The 15768-nt window shown below is 47.2% G+C and overlaps 1 protein-coding gene across 1 annotated transcript in view; it reads right to left on the bottom strand.

Moving 5' to 3' along the window:
- Positions 1 to 11286: 11286 nt before the first annotated feature.
- OTOP1 (otopetrin 1) overlaps positions 11287 to 15768 on the bottom strand; it is a 43410-nt gene continuing 38928 nt past the window's right edge. The window contains exon 6 of the mRNA XM_059066354.2: positions 11287 to 12807. Coding sequence (XP_058922337.1) covers positions 12637 to 12807 — 171 coding nt within the window. The 3' untranslated portion in view covers positions 11287 to 12636. The remainder of the gene's footprint in view (positions 12808 to 15768) is intronic.

Genomic DNA, 15768 nt, shown 5'->3' on the forward strand with positions numbered 1-15768 from the left:
CATCAAGTGGCCCTCAATGTGATCACCAAGGACACAGCATCTTTATGTAGCATCCTTGCTCCCTGAGGAAACAGCAGACAAATCCACATTGGGGACCTTGAACACCTGACCTGAACTCTTCAGAAGTATCAATGTCACAACAGACAAAGAAGGGCCAAGGGACTGTTCCAGATTAAAGAAGACCGTGGAAGCATGCCAGGGATCGGGAGAGACCCTTTAAAAGATGTTATTGTGACAGTTGGCAAAACACTACATTAGACAATCATTGACAAGTAGACCATTGACAATCAACAATTATTGACAATTAGGACAGTTGTACGGCAGCAACCTTAAATTTCCTGAATTTGATCACTGGACCTCCCTTGTTCTTAGAGAATACCTGCTGAAATGTTTAAGGGAAAAGGAGCCAGACGCCTAAACTAAACTTCACATGCCCCAGGAGAGGATCCATAACAGATCACATCAGATCAGGCCATATATGCAGTAGAGACATGGTCAAGAACAACTGGTGCATCTGGGTAAAGGGTAAACGGAAGTTCTTTGTCTTACTACTCTTCTGTAAGCTTGAAATGATTTCAAAATTTAAAAAGTTCTATGGAAGCAACCTAAACATCCATCAACAGATGAATGGATAAAGAAGATGTGGTATGTATACACAATGGAATATTACTCAGCCGTAAAAAAGAATGAAATTATGCCATTTGTAGCAACATGGAGGGACCTAGAGATTATCATACTAAGTGAAGTAAATCAGACAGAGAAAGACAAGTATCATATGATATCACTTATATGTGGAATCTAAAAAAAATGATACAAATGAACTTATTTACAAAACAGAAATAGACCCACATAGAAAACAAACTTACTACCAAAGGGGAAAGGGAGTGGGGGAGGGATAAATTGGGAATTGGGGTTTAACAGATACACACTACTATCTATAAAATAGATAAACAACAAGGACCTACTGAATAGCACAAGGAACTGTATTTGATATTTTATAACCTATAATGGAAAATAATCTGAAAAAGAATATATATATGTATGTATGTAGGTAGGTATAACTGAATCACTTTGCTGTATACCTGAAACACTGTAAATCAACTATACTTCAATTAAATTTTTTTTTTCGGTATGCGGGCCTCTCACTGTTGTGGCCTCTCCCGTTGCAGAGCACAGGCTCCAGACGCGCAGGCTCAGCGGCCATGGCTCACGGGCCCAGCCGCTCTGCGGCATGTGGGATCCTCCCGGACCAGGGCACGAACCCGTGTCCCCTGCATCGGCAGGCGGACTCTCAACCACTGCGCCACCAGGGAAGACCCAATTAAATTTTTAATTAATTAATTGTTTTTTAAAGAAATTTTAAATAAATATATTGATTAAGGGTGCTATCAGCTGTGCATAACAGAAAGCCTGACTATTCATGGTTTATGCACTAAAGACACATACATAACAGGAAATTCAGAGGGAGCCGGCAAGGGCTGGTGCAAAAGCTCAGTGATACAACTGAGGACCCAGAATCTTTTCATCTTTTCATCCAAACGCTCCACCTTCTCAACGCTGTGGCTTTGTGCCCTTGGAGCCTCATGGTCACAGGATGGCTGTTACAGCTTTAGGCATCATGTGACCAAGTTCAAACTCCAGGAGAAAAATGGGGGGAGACTATGTCAGGGGGACTTTTCTTGATGTGTCTCTCACCTGTCACCAGTGAAGAAAATCTTCTTAGAAGGACCTTATGTCTCCTTAGCCAGAGGGGAACCACGTGGCCAACCCTAGCTACAAGGCAGACTGCAAAATGTTTCCAGTATCAGGGAAAAGGGAACAAACTGCCCTTGCTTGGCTTCAACAGACCATGAGTCATCACCTGCGACCCGGCACTCTTCGTCCCCAACCAAAGTCAGGGTTTTCTTAGCAAGCAAAGGAATTGTTCTCGGAAAGCAATTAGCAGTGTGTGTCATCATTGATATTTGCTAAATACCTGCTCGGTCGACATTGTACTGAACATCAGAGATGAATTAAAGAGATGAAGACTCAGGCCCCATCCCTGGAGCTCACAGTCTGTAATTCCCCTGTCACAGCCCTCCATCTGGAGTGTGGAGTGTGGAAGCCCCTTCACAGTTCAATTAGGAAGTGGTACCAAGAAAAGGTGACCTCTCAAAGTTAATCTGAGTTTTTCCAATAGCAAATAAATAAATAACTTTTTAACCTTTCTAATATCAAACAAATACATGTTTTCTTACTGAGTTTTCCATAGTATTGAAACTATCTTCCAGTTCCCCATTTTTGTCTTAAAAGATCTTTAAGCATTCATTCATTTATTTTTTCATTTGACAATGATTATGGAGCTCCTCTTCTCCTGGGACTGAGGACACAGTCCTCAGGAAAAAACAAAAAACAAAACAGACACTGTCTCTCCCTCTTGAGGCTTACAGTTAAGTGGTTTTAAAAAAAAGGACCACTATTCAAACAATCTGACACATAATTGTATGATTAAAAGGTACAATAGACACAGTGAAGGAAAGCTAAATGGTGTTGCGAAGGTTCATAGGGACACCAGACCTGGTCTAGGGGTGAGTGAAGACTTCCCTGAGAAACCATTGTTTGGATGGAGATCTGAAAGATGAGTAGGAATTAACTAACTGAAAGGAAGATGAAGCAGCAAGTGCAAAGGTCCTGGGGCAGGAGGGTACATAACACATTCAAAAAACTAAAGAATCTGGTCAGTGTGATGGAGCACAGAGGAAAAGCGAAGCACAAGGAAAGTGATATGAGGTCAGGCTGGAGAGGTGGTCAAGAAAGATCATGCAGGACTCGGGGCCAAGGTAAGTTTCTCTGTCTCAGCAGTGAGGGGAGGCCACCGGAGGATGTTGGGCAGGGGAAGGATAGGAGCATCTTGGCCTTTCTCAAACACCACTCCAGCCATAGCATGAAGGACAGACTGGTAGAGGCAAGGGATGCACTGGAGAAATGAGTGAGGAAGCTACTTCGGAAGACCAAGATGGAGATGATGGTGGCTTGGAGTAGGTGGTGGGGTTGGAAGTGGGGAGAAGTGGATGGAACCAAGGTATTTGGGGGTAGAAGTGACAGGTGTGGCCACTGATTGGAAATGAGGCATAAGGGCAGTGTAAAGACAGCCCTTGTATGTCTGACTTGAATAAAAGACAGAGGCTGGAACAATCCATAGGGATGGAAAATATGAAGGGAGAAGTGGCCAGAGGAGTGGGATATCTTGAGTTTGGTGTTGGACGCCTTCAGTATAAAGTGCCTTTGAGACATCCAAGTATGCTGCTGGAAATAACCAGCCTGCAGTTGAGAGGTCAGACTGAAAATGCAAATTTCAGAGCCAACAGTATCTGTACAGTAGGCAAGCCCTTGGCCATGAACTAGACCACCAAGAAGAGCAGTGAGAAGCCAAGAGGACCCAGTATAGCCCCCCAGAAATTCCAACACCAAATGGCCAAGAAGAGGGCCATGAGCCTGCAAACAGCTCTGAGAAGGGAGGCCAAACGAATAGAACCAACCCAGAGGAAATGTGTCATTGAAGCCAAGACCCGAAGCTCACCCGCTCCATCTGCAGACAGGGAAACCAAGACACAGATGGCTTGGTAGTGCCCTGGACCATCCAGCTTTTGCCGGTGTAAAGGGAAAAAACATTTCCTATCCATGCTATAACAAACTGCCACAAACTTTGTGGTTTAAAACATAAATGTATTATCCTACCGTTCTGGACATCAGAAGATCAAAATGAGTCTTACTGGACTGAAATGAAGGCGTTGACAGAGCCATCAACAGAGGCCTGAAGGAGAATCCCATCCCTGCCTCTTCCAGCTTCTGGTGGCTGCTGGCACTGCTTGGCTTGTGGCCACATCACTTCAATCTCTGCCTCTGTAATCACATTGCCTCCTCCTCTTCCATACTTAAATCTTCCTTTTATAAGGACATTTGTGATTACATTGAGGGCCTGCCCTGATATTCCATGAGAATCTCCCACCTTAATATCCTTGACTTAATCACATCTGCAAAGTCCCTTTTGCCTTCTAAGGTGACCTATTCACAGGTTCCAGGGATTAGGACGTGTGGACACCTTTAGGGAGCATTGTCTTTCCTCCTACGGGCTCTCTGGGCCACGTAGAGGACCAGCGATCTGAGAATTCTCGGAGCAGCACTTGTTGTGTGCAAAGAGAGTCATCTGGTCCACACTCGGCAGCATCCCTGGAGGCAGAGACCTGAAATTGTCCGTGTAACCATAATAAGAGCTTGCTGCCCGCCAGGCTCTGTGGTTCCAGCTTTACATGCATCATCTCAGTTCATGCTTTCAGTGACCCTTTAAGGTGTGTCAGGCTATCCCCACTTTCTTATAGAGGAGAAAACCAAGGCTCAGTGAGGGGACAGTAACTTGCAGCAGAGACCTGAACCTGGACTCAAAGCCTGTCCATCTCTCCAAACCACACTTCTGCCACGGAAGTACTATTCATCAGGGACACATTAAGGAGCAGCGCCAGCTCTCTGTGCACCTGGGTGGGTAGAATCTGTGCACCCTTCCTTTCCTGGAAGGCCCCATCCCTATCTCTTGCTGGGATCTTGTCCTTTCTTCAGGGTCCAGCATAGCACTCAAGGAACACCCGGATTCTAACATCAGGGACAGAGCCCTCACCTGTTTCTGCAGTTCACCTGTGACCACGGTGCTGGTCACGGTCTTAAACACCATCACGCCATCATATCACCTTTAAATTGTAGGGAAATTGCATTTTCGGGGATGGTGCCCAGTGCAGGAAGGCGATCTACCCTGTTCCTCCTTTGGCTACTCTTTGGCTCTGTGACCTGGTGGACACAGCTGTGGAGCTCAGTCCTGCCCAGTGAGCGGGCCACGCCATCCCCTGCCAGGCAGGGTGGGCGAAGGGTTGACCGCGGCCGGAATGGAGCACCGAGGGGAGGCAGGAGCACCTTTCATCCCCTGGATCACATTCCTGGAAAAGGTGAAACCGTTTTTGTTAAGGTCATGTGCTCACATGACCTCACAACTACCTCTCGTAGTTGTTAGGACTACGAGAAGATATTGGAGGAAACAGTGGGAAGCATGATGTGGACATGGGGAAAAGGACATATCAGGGGGTGGGCTTTATGTGCTAATCCCCCAGCACCAACCAGCACTGCAGCACCTCCCCACTCTCAGGCTTGCCCCTCCATGCTAGAGCCCAGGGGCACTTCTGAGCTGAGGCTGACTTCAGAAAGTGCTAGTTAGGATGGGTCAGCTGCAAGTAACAAAATACCCAACGCACAGCAGGCATCAGCAAGCTCCCAGGGCCAGATCCAGCCCACTGCCTGTTTGGGTCAATAAAGTTTTATTGGCACAGCCCCACCCATTCATTGATGAATCACCTGTGGCTGCTTTCCTGCTACAGGGGCAGAGGTAAGTAGTTGCAACAGAGAGCTTATGGTCCACCAAACCTAAAATATTTTCTACCTGGCCCTCAATAGAAAATGTTTGCCCACCCTTTGCTTAAACAACAATAACGTTTACCTCCCATAAGAAGGAGTTCAGAGGATGACAGTTCCAGGATGAGACAGGGGCTCAGCAGTGTATTCAAGGACTCAGCCTCCTTCCATCTCCTTCCTCTGCATATTGGCCTCTTATTCTTGGGCTGCTTGCTTCATTGTCACAAACTGGCTGCCACAGCTCCAGGCTTGACTTCCTCCCACAACCACATTTAGGCAGGAAAAAAGGCAAACCTCCTCCTCATCTCTTCCTTATTAGGGATCCAAATCCTTCCAGGGCTATCCAGCAGAGGTTTCTTACCTCTCATGGTCAAGACCAGGGGTCAGCAAACGTTTTCTGTAAAGGACCAGATAGTAAATATGGTAGGTTCTTGTGGGCCATAAGAACTTTATGGTCTCTGCAGCATATTCTTTTCTGAATGTGTTTTTTTTTAAAACAACCTTTCAAAAATGTAAAAACCATTCTTAGCTCACAGGCATAGGTTACCCCCAACTGGTCTAGAGCTATTCACATGCCCACCTCCATACCGTCCATACCAATGCCCAGCGAAGGGGAGGAGGGTGTCACTATGCTTGGCTTAGACCAATCACCCAAGACGGGTGTTCTAGAAACATCTGCCAAGACATGTCGGCAGCCCTTGCGGCTGTCAGTCTGTCAGGGAGACGGTCGGATCACTTCCTGTCCCGGCGGGAAGAAGCGATTGGCCGCTGGTTCCTCCTTACGGAGGGGAAGAGGCCCCACCTACAGGCCTCCGTAGAACTGGGTGCCCCTGCTTAGCTCCTGATGCAGAGCAGGAAGAGGGGAGCACATCCTAATGCACGGTCTTGTCTGGACTCTTTATTAAGCACCAGGCTTAAAGCGCCCTCTTGTGCCTTAAAGGCGAACGAGGGTCCGCAGATGTGGACTGGAAGCGGGAGAAGTTCTGCCAGGTCTGAAACAGGCCAATCACAAGCCTTCCCGGGGTCTCCCCACGCCCTGCGATAGTCTGGGGTCGAGAGGGCAGCACATGTGGTCATGCAACCCACGTGGTGAGGCCCTGGGAGAGAAAGAGGCAAAGCCCCACCCTCCCAAGAGAAAAGCACAAAAACACAAGTAAATAGCTGTGCAACCAACGGTAAAGGGCGCCGAGGTGAAGCACAACAGAGGGTCTGTTTAGACAGATGATCAAGGAGGGGTGGGAAGCACTGCAAAAGTCCTGAGGAACAGAAGACCTTGGGATATTCAAGGACGTGCGCTAGGAGACGGAGACGGCTGTGGCTGCAGCAGTGCCGGCGGGGGTGGCTGGGGGAGGGGGAGGCAAAGAGAGGGCCTGGCTGTCTCCAGACCCTGAAGATCCCAACAGACCATGGTTAGGAGTTTGTACATTTTTCTAAAGCAAGGGGAAGCCATTGACGGGTTTTTAGCAGGTGACTTGATTTGATTTACTTTTTTTAGACAATTAACATACCGTCATCACTGTGGTGTTTCCTATGTTATCAATGCGGCTGAAACACCAAACCAGAACTACCATCCCTTTTGAGCATGAAAACACTACACTCATCATTCTCCTGTCTCCTCACCACGGTCCCCTCGGCTCTGCTTTTAGGACAAGCTAATGTCTCGGTCATTCCCCATCAGACCCCACGGAGTGCCCTCCCGCCAGCTGCCCTGACCAAGTTCCACCCCAGCCTTATAACACCCTGCATACACCCTGTTCCTCCAAACCTCCCCCAGGAACTGGGAGGCGGTGAGTGCACGTGGAAGGAGCATCCTTGTTGAAACAAACTAGTCCTCAGCTTCCCTGGGAGAACTCAGAATTTTCCCAGCCCTCCGCTGGGATGGTGACAGCCATCTCTGACACATCGCAGGAACCCAGAGCTATGGATACAGTACAATCGGGGCATTTTTACCCTTAGGCTGCTACCATAACATCTCCCCTGACTTTGGCCTGAAAGTGCAAGTGAAGTGGGCTCAGAAGGAAAGGCACCAGCGCCCCCTGCTGGTCATGCTCTTCCACAGCAACGCTCATAATCCCATGGAAGAACCAGCTGTTTGCAGCAGCTTCCGCTTGCTTTTCACCCTGTGAAGCTAAGTGTAGCAATTTACAACTGGGAGAAAAGGGAGACGTTCTGTCCGTGGATGCCTTGGCCTGTACACACATCCTCAAGCAACTGTTTGAATGATATTTTTACCGAATTGGCTTTCTTTTCAAGATGATATGTCTAATAGAGAGCGGAAAGGCAATGGGTTTTTAAAAGGCTCAGTGGTCCAAATGCTACAACTTCCTCGTGATGCAGGCGTGGTCAAAGGTCCCCCGCAATTTTTTGGGGGGCCGCACCGCGCAGCATGCGGGATCTTAGTTCCACGACCGGGGATCGAACCCCGTATCCCCTGCAGTGGAAGCACAGATTCTTAACCACTGGACTGCCAGGGAAGTCCCACCCCCCATTCTAGTAGAGTAGTAATGCTTATCCAGTGAGGTCAGCTGGAAGCTGAGACTTCATAGAGACAGACACGAGGAGCTTGGTGAATTTGAAGGCTTATGCAGTAAGGCAGGCGAGAGTAGTAATTACTCCAACTGGGCTTCATGACCGATGTTCCCTGTGGGGAGACAAAGGAGGCTAATTTGACCTCCAGGCAAGGAGGACTAGGCAGATGCTGGTGGGGTTTAGTCCAGCAGCTCATAAAAGGTCTTGTGGAAGGGAAATCTTTTCTAAGGCACACCCAGGTGCCACGGGGCTAGTTGTGACCCTGGGTGTCCGGCTCCAAAGTGTTTGCCCTTCCATTCAGCCTCACCAAGAGCCATGGTACCCAAAACTCACGAGTTCAAATCCTGGGATGAATGAGCTCAAGCTGCCAAATGCATAGGCTCTCCCCTGAGCAGGTTGCCACAGGTGAGAACAGATGAGAAAGAGATTATCCTGGTGACTTGAGTGCCAAGGGCATCGGTGCCGAGTAGAGAACCACATGGGAAAACAAATCCATGTCAGGTTTCCTGACGAGCACGGAATCATCCCTGGGAGCGAGTCGGGTGATGTTTACAGCTAATGGCATTGAGTTACTCCACCTCTGGGATCTACCTGCCGAGGAGACCACACAGCAGTAGCCTCGACACCCTCCTCCCAGCAATGGTGGATGAACATTGCAAGTTCACCTTCTCTGATGACTCTGAGTTCATCTTCCTTATGTTGACTTTCTTTTCTCTTTCTTTCAAATGTTTTTATTATGCAATATCTTGTGCATATCAAAAAAGCACAGAAGAAATTATAACGAATACTTTTATACCGATCACTTTGTCTAAGACATCAAACATTTCAGACACTGCATGCACTCAGCTGGTCGTCTCCACTCCAGTCCTGCCCCTCCCTCCCTCCCAGACCACTGGTAACCACTACACTGAACTTGGGGTACATCCTATCTTCATGTGTGTTTATAATTTTACTGCATATGGATGTATCCCCTAAATATCAGGAATTGTTTTGTCTGTTTTGAAACATTATGTTAATGGTATCATACCAATTATACCTTCATGCTACTTCATTCTTTTTTTTGCGGTATGCGGGCCTCTCACTGCTGTGGCCTCTCCCGTTGCGGAGCACAGGCTCCGGACGCGCAGGCCCAGCGGCCATGGCTCACGGGCCTAGTTGCTCCGCGGCATGTGGGATCCTCCCGGACCAGGGCACGAACCCGTGTCTCCTGCATTGGCAGGCGGACTCTCAACCACTGCGCCACCAGGGAAGCCCCATGCTACTTCATTCTTAATTCAGCATTGTCTTGAGGGATTACCCAGGTTGATACATGTTGTTCTGGCCCATTCATTTTTTTGCACTCTTCTAAAAAAATATTCCATTGTAGGAATAGTCCATAATTTACCTATTCATACTCCTAACTGATGGACATTTAGGCTGCTTTCAGTTTTTCCCAGTGACAAGCACTATTGCTGTAGACATTTCTTAACACGTCTCCTATGTGTGATGGACACATGTGAGTGAGGGTACCTCTGGGGCACACACACACCAGGTGGTATTGCTAGCTCTTAAGGAATATGCACCTGTAGCCCTAGTCAATATTGCGAATTGTTCTTCCACGTGGCTGTATCAATATCCTACCACCCGTGTATGTGAATTCCCTTTCTTTCACATCTTGCCAACCAACCCTTGCCAATCTGATGAATGGGAAATAGTATCTCATTGTTATTTGAATTTGTATTGCTCTTATTCTAGCCCTGAGATCTGGACACCAAAGGAACACTCTGGTTCCTTTTCTGTGAATCGCATTAAGGTAATAAATTTTCCTTGGTGCCGAAACTGGTTGAGTCAGGATGCTTAACTACTTGTGGGTCGAAGCTGCCTGGCTGGAACAGCCGCCCCTGAGGCTGTGGGCTCTTCTTGTTTAGGGACATCTTTAAGATCACTCCTCAAAAGCCCTGAGCCCAGCAAGGCTATGCTGACTTTTCTGAGTTCTGATGGTGCCCCGTGCCCACCCCAAAACCACCACGCCTGGACCAGTTGTTCCCGGCATTACTGTGATTCCCTATATCTCTTTGGCAGGGCCTAAAACCCACAGGCTGAGGCCCTAGGGCTGTACTGATGTGCTTAGAACAGGGGGTAATTAATAATGACCAAAATGGGATCTTTTGGAGGAATTGGCATTCACATGTAGTAATCTCACACAGTGTCGTTTACCAATGTGCACAGACTCAGCAGAAGATGCTTGCCATGGTGTCATTTATAATAGCAAACAAGCAAACCACTTAAATGTCTCTAAATGTCCAACATCAGGGTTTCACTACATCAGGAATGGTACCTCCCTCCAGGGAATGTACTTTGAAGCCATGCAAAGTCACATTGCAGAAGAGAACACAATGTCGAGGAATGTCCTTCAGGAGTCTTAACTTGAAGTGCGTGGGCTCCTGAAATGCTTCTGGAAGGGAGTTGGCATCACCTGAGATGCTTATTTAAGCATCCAGGACCCGGCTGTAGACCAACGGAAGCTGACCTTCTAGCTGGGAAGGCAGGAATCCTAACAGGCTCCCTAAATGATTCTAATGCATTCAGAAGTGTGAGAATCAATGCCGGGGGACCCTAAAATAGTTACAAAGCTTGCTGGTATATTAAGATTTAAAAAGCAAGTTACATGCAAATACAATATATATAAAAGCAATCCCGAAGGCTTCCCTGGTGGTGCAGTGGTTGAGAGTCCGCCTGCCAATGCAGGTGACACGGGTTCGTGCCCCGGTCCGGGAAGATCCCACATGCCTGGGAGAGGCCACAACAGTGAGAGGCCCGCGTACCGCAAACAAAAAAGCAATCCCGTTTGTGCCTGTGTGAGTGTGTGTGTGTCTGTGTGTGTACTAATAGGTACCAAAAATTAACAGCAGTAACGTCTAGATTGTAATTTCTCAACCTAGGCACTGTTAACATTTGGATCAGAATAATTCTTTGTGGTGGAAACAGTCGCGTCCTGTGTACTGGAGGATGTTTAACAGCTTCCCTGGCCTCTACCTATTAGATGCCGGTAACACCCCCTAGCGGGTGTTACAAAAATGTCTCCAGACATTGCCGAAAGTCCCCTGGAAGACAAGATCACCCACGGTTGAGAACCACTGCCGTAGATGGAAGGTATGATAGATAATGTTTTACTTTGCTTTTAGTCTATCTGCCCATTTCCTACTTTTTCCAAAAACGATTATAAAGTATTTCAGTTATGTAAAAATTTTGGTGTTTCTTATGTCTGTCTGTGTTGTCAAAAAAAAAAAAAAATATATATATATATATAAACACTCAGATGAAAAGATGTTCACATTAGTACTTACAGTAAGTTAACTAATTTTATTATGATTTTAAAAGAATTAAGAGAAAGCATACACAAAGTCATCCCAAATGTCAATATTCCTTCAGAGGCTTTAAACTATTTATAACCTTTGGATATGGCATCCTGGTTTTAAGGATATATCTTAAGAAGCAATTCTAAATATAGAAAATGTTTTACATATATGGTGGATTTTTGCAGAGTCACTGATAAAAAACAAAAAGTTATAAACACTCTAAAACCAACAATAGGAAACAAAGTTAATTACGGTACTCAATAGACTAGAATAGAGTATGAAAATTATGTTTACAAAGAGTTTATAACAATGTGGGTGGGAAGGTTTGTGCCATATTGTTGAGGGGAAACTGCATACAAAATTGAATATGTCACATCATCTCTGGCAAGTATAACAAAACAACAACGAAAAGAATCCTGTGCGTCCAACATGGTTAAAAGAAACACATCAAGATGTTTTAAAAATGACTGTCAAGATCCTTATCTTTAATTTTGTATCTATATGAGATGATGAGTGTTCATGAAGCTTATTGTGATAATCATTTCATGATGTAAGCCAAATCATTAATGTACACCTTAAACTTATACAGTGCTATATGTCAATCACATCTCAATTAAACTGGAAGAAAAAGATGATTGTCAATTGAACAATGGCATCTTAGGGTATTTTTCTCTCTCTACTCTTCTGAAATGTCCTAATTTTCTAAAATAAGCATATATATATTTATAGTGAAAGATACTAAAAATGTATTTAAAAAAACTTTACAAATGAAAATATGCCAAAATTTCAGGTGAGAAATACGTCTTTATATTGATCTATACACGAATTTCCATCCAGATAAAAATAACTTTGCTCAAAAAATGAAACTATTCAGAAAGTACAATATAAACTAAATGTGATTTTAGCTACTTTCATCAGCTCTGGGAAAGATAAAATTTAAAGGTGATTAGACTATGCAGATGGTCAGGAAAAGGTTGTATATAGTAACATGGTAACAGAAAACATTTTAATGAAAAACAAACTGGATATATTTTTTTCCAACCTGAAATCACACTATTCCAAAACAGAGGATCTCATTTCAAAGGAGATCAGATAATTTAGGTTCAATTAGAATTAACTAACCAAGGGCAGACTTCAGCCATCTCAGATTTTGATCTAACTTGTTTACACTTCCAGGGTGATGGGCAATTCCAGCTCATGGGAAAAACAATTATCGCAGACAAAAGGCAGCCCTCCTCACATTTGTAAGGCTATATTTGCCCGAGCTCGCCATTCCCAGGTGGCTCCACTGAATTCTCTTGTTAGCTCTCTCCTCAGTCTTTGATGTGGACACAGATTATATCTTACAATAGACCTCAAAGAGGGAGGCAGCTGCGTGCATTCGGTAGAAAATAGAAAAAGGCATGGCCAGGTTGACCACTATTATCCAGGGTTCAAAGCCAAAGACAATTTCCTCCAATCCGTTGTCGTACTCGGGGCGGCAGCCAAAGGCGGGAGGGATCCAGAGCTGCAAGAGAAGAGGAGGTGGTCCTAGCAGCCGCCCGGGGCCCCCCCACAAATGCAGGCGCTGACTTGGACTCAGGGAGACCCGAGTCATACCGGTCACAGGGGTCAGCAGCCCCTGCGTGTTTCCCATCTCTATGGAGCGCGTCAGTCCACTGAGCCCCGATCCTGCATGAATGCTCTTCACACCTACCTGGTTCTCTCCATCCCCACAGCCCGCACCTTGGTCTGGTCCTCCGTCTCCCCTTCCCCGGACTGCTGCAATGCCTCCCATGATCCCCCCCACCAACTCCAGTGGGCGCCTTCGATTCCCCCCAACTCCAGCCCATCACGTGGCTTCAGAGTGATCTTTGTAAAGCACACATCTGACCTTGTCACTCCTCTGCTGACCACTCACCAGGGCTCCAAATGCCTTCAGGAGACAGTCCAAATTCCCTCAATGATCGGGAACACGTCCACGTCTCCACATCCCTCATCACGCCCTTCACTCTGGCCCTCCTGGGCTATGCACAGCCCCCAAATGTGCCTTTCCCCAGCCTTCAGGGTTTTGCTCCTGCCTCTTCCTCTATCAGGGACTCCCTGTCTTCCTTCTGCTAAGTCCTACCTTCTTCCAAGTCCTGAAACACCTCCCCTTCCAGGAAGCCCTCCTTGATCTAACCAGTCAGGCAGGAACTCCCTGTGTGTTCCCATAGCTCCCAGTGTTTTCCTACAGTGGTGCTCCCTGTTTCCCACACCCGTCTTTACCTTTCACCATTGGTGCTTGGGGGTCCCAGCCACATGGGTCTGGGCTGGTGAGTTCTGTGGTCCTTTTTCTGGCTTGTTCTTGGCTTAGAGAGGCAGCCCAGGCCCTGCCCACATCCCCCTGATCAGGAGGAGAAGCACATGCCATGGAACCAGCCCTGGGTTCCTGCCACTTACAGACTATAATTTAACATCTCCAAGCCACAGTTTCCTCACCTATAAGATGGGAATACTAACACCTGTCTCAGAGGGCTCAGATAAGAATAAAATGGCAACTAAGTCTGCAAAACATAAAGTAATAACCTGTTATTTTTGTTGCTCATGGAACCTACACACTGGTTCCCCCTTCTCAGCCTCCCTGTCCCAGCTCCTCCTCCTCTACCTCCCCTTAAATTGTTGGGCTCCTAGACCTGCTTCCCTCTCACAATGATGTTTCTACAACTTTCTCCACCCCTACACTGTGGCAGGAAGCCTCTCGGGTGACCCCCAATGGTCCCACCTCCTGGGAATCTTATGGAGTCCTATTCCCTTGAGTTGGACTGAATCTAGTGACTCTCTTCTAACCAACAGACTATGACACAGTCATGGGATGTCACTTCTGAGATTAGGTTACAAAAGGACTCTGGAGTCCATCTTGCTCACCCCCTCTTGCAAGAGAGGAAGCTGGCTGCCATGTGAGCCAGCCTATGGAGAGGCCACATGGCCAGGAACTGAGGGGGATCTCAGGCCCGCAGCCAGCAAGGAACTCAAACCCTCAGCCCAACACCTCACAAGGAATTGAATCCTTCCAATAGCCATATAAGTGAGTTTAGAAACAGACCCCCTTCCCCTCCAAAATCCAGCCATGACAGGACTGCAGCCCCAGTGGGCAGTTTGACACAGCCTGTAAGGGACCCTGAGCAGAGCCACCCAGCTAAGTCACACTCAGATTCCTGACCCAGAGGAGCTGTGAAATAAGAAATGTCTGTTGTTGTAAGTTGCCAAGTTTAGGGCTCATTTCTTACGCAGCAATGGGTATCTGATACACATGGCTTTCATTAACATCTCCATATAGAACACTCGTGGGCTTATATCTCTAGCCCACTGTGTTCTCTGTGTTCTGGGTCCTTAAGGGTCATCCACCCACACCAGCTGGTTCTTCCCGCCCTCCTTAGCTGGTTCCTCCTCCTTTGCTCAGTCTCTTAATGTTGGCTGGTCCCAGGACTCATTCGTTCTTGGGTCCTCTTCTCTACCCTATACCCATGACCCCTGATGATCTCATCCAGTCCTGGTTGTAAATACCAGCTATGGGCCTACGACTTCCCAATCTAAATCACCAGCCTGGTCCACCCTTGAGAATGGCAGGCTCGTATATCCCACCGGCTACTTGGTTGTCTAAAATGCATCTCAAACTCAACATTACATTCCCATTTCTCCCCATCTCCTCAGCAACATCTTCCTCCCAGAGGCTCAATCAAAATTTCAGGCATCATCCTCATCTTCTCACTCATTCTCATAACAATCCACCTGCCACCCAATCCATCAGTTCTCAATCCACCCGTTTCTCTCCACTCCACCTGCCAGGCCACCACCACCACCCTCATCTCTCCCCTGGACCATTGCAGTGGCCCCCTGCTTAAGCTCTCAGCCTACAGTCTATTCACCACTCATCGCCAGATTAATTATTAATGTAAGATGGTGTCCCTTTCCTGGTTAAACACCCAAGGGCTTCACAGCACATTTAAAATAAAATCTACCTGCTACACGGGATGGCAGAGCCCTCTGTTAGAGGGTCCCTTACCACCCCCCAGCCCAGCTCCCCAGATTGTGCCCCACCCACCCACCCCAGTCACATGCCCCTCCTCCTCTTCTCAGAGGAGGCAAGCTCCTCCCACCCAGGGTTTTGCACCGGCTGCTTCCTCTGCCTGGAGCACCCATGGTTCCTTCTGCCACATCCTGCTCTGGTCTCTAATCCCACCGCCTGAGAAAGCCCTCCCCACCAACTTGGCCACGTGATCTACGCCAGCCAGCCAAGCACCGCCTCATGCCCATCTTTTCTTACTTCCCTGCAGGGCACACAACAATATAGGCATTTCTCCTGTTTGATTTTTTGCTGCTAGTCCTGCCATCTGGTTTATAGGCCCCATAGGAGGAAGGCAGAGCTCTGGGGCATGTTGCACCCTCCTCACTCACAGCACTGCTGGCCCTCAGTGGGCACACAGAGGACATATTGTCAGGAAGGGAG

This window comes from Kogia breviceps, chromosome 6 (genome assembly GCF_026419965.1).
Source record: "Kogia breviceps isolate mKogBre1 chromosome 6, mKogBre1 haplotype 1, whole genome shotgun sequence".
In the NCBI taxonomy this organism is placed as follows: domain Eukaryota; kingdom Metazoa; phylum Chordata; class Mammalia; order Artiodactyla; family Physeteridae; genus Kogia; species Kogia breviceps.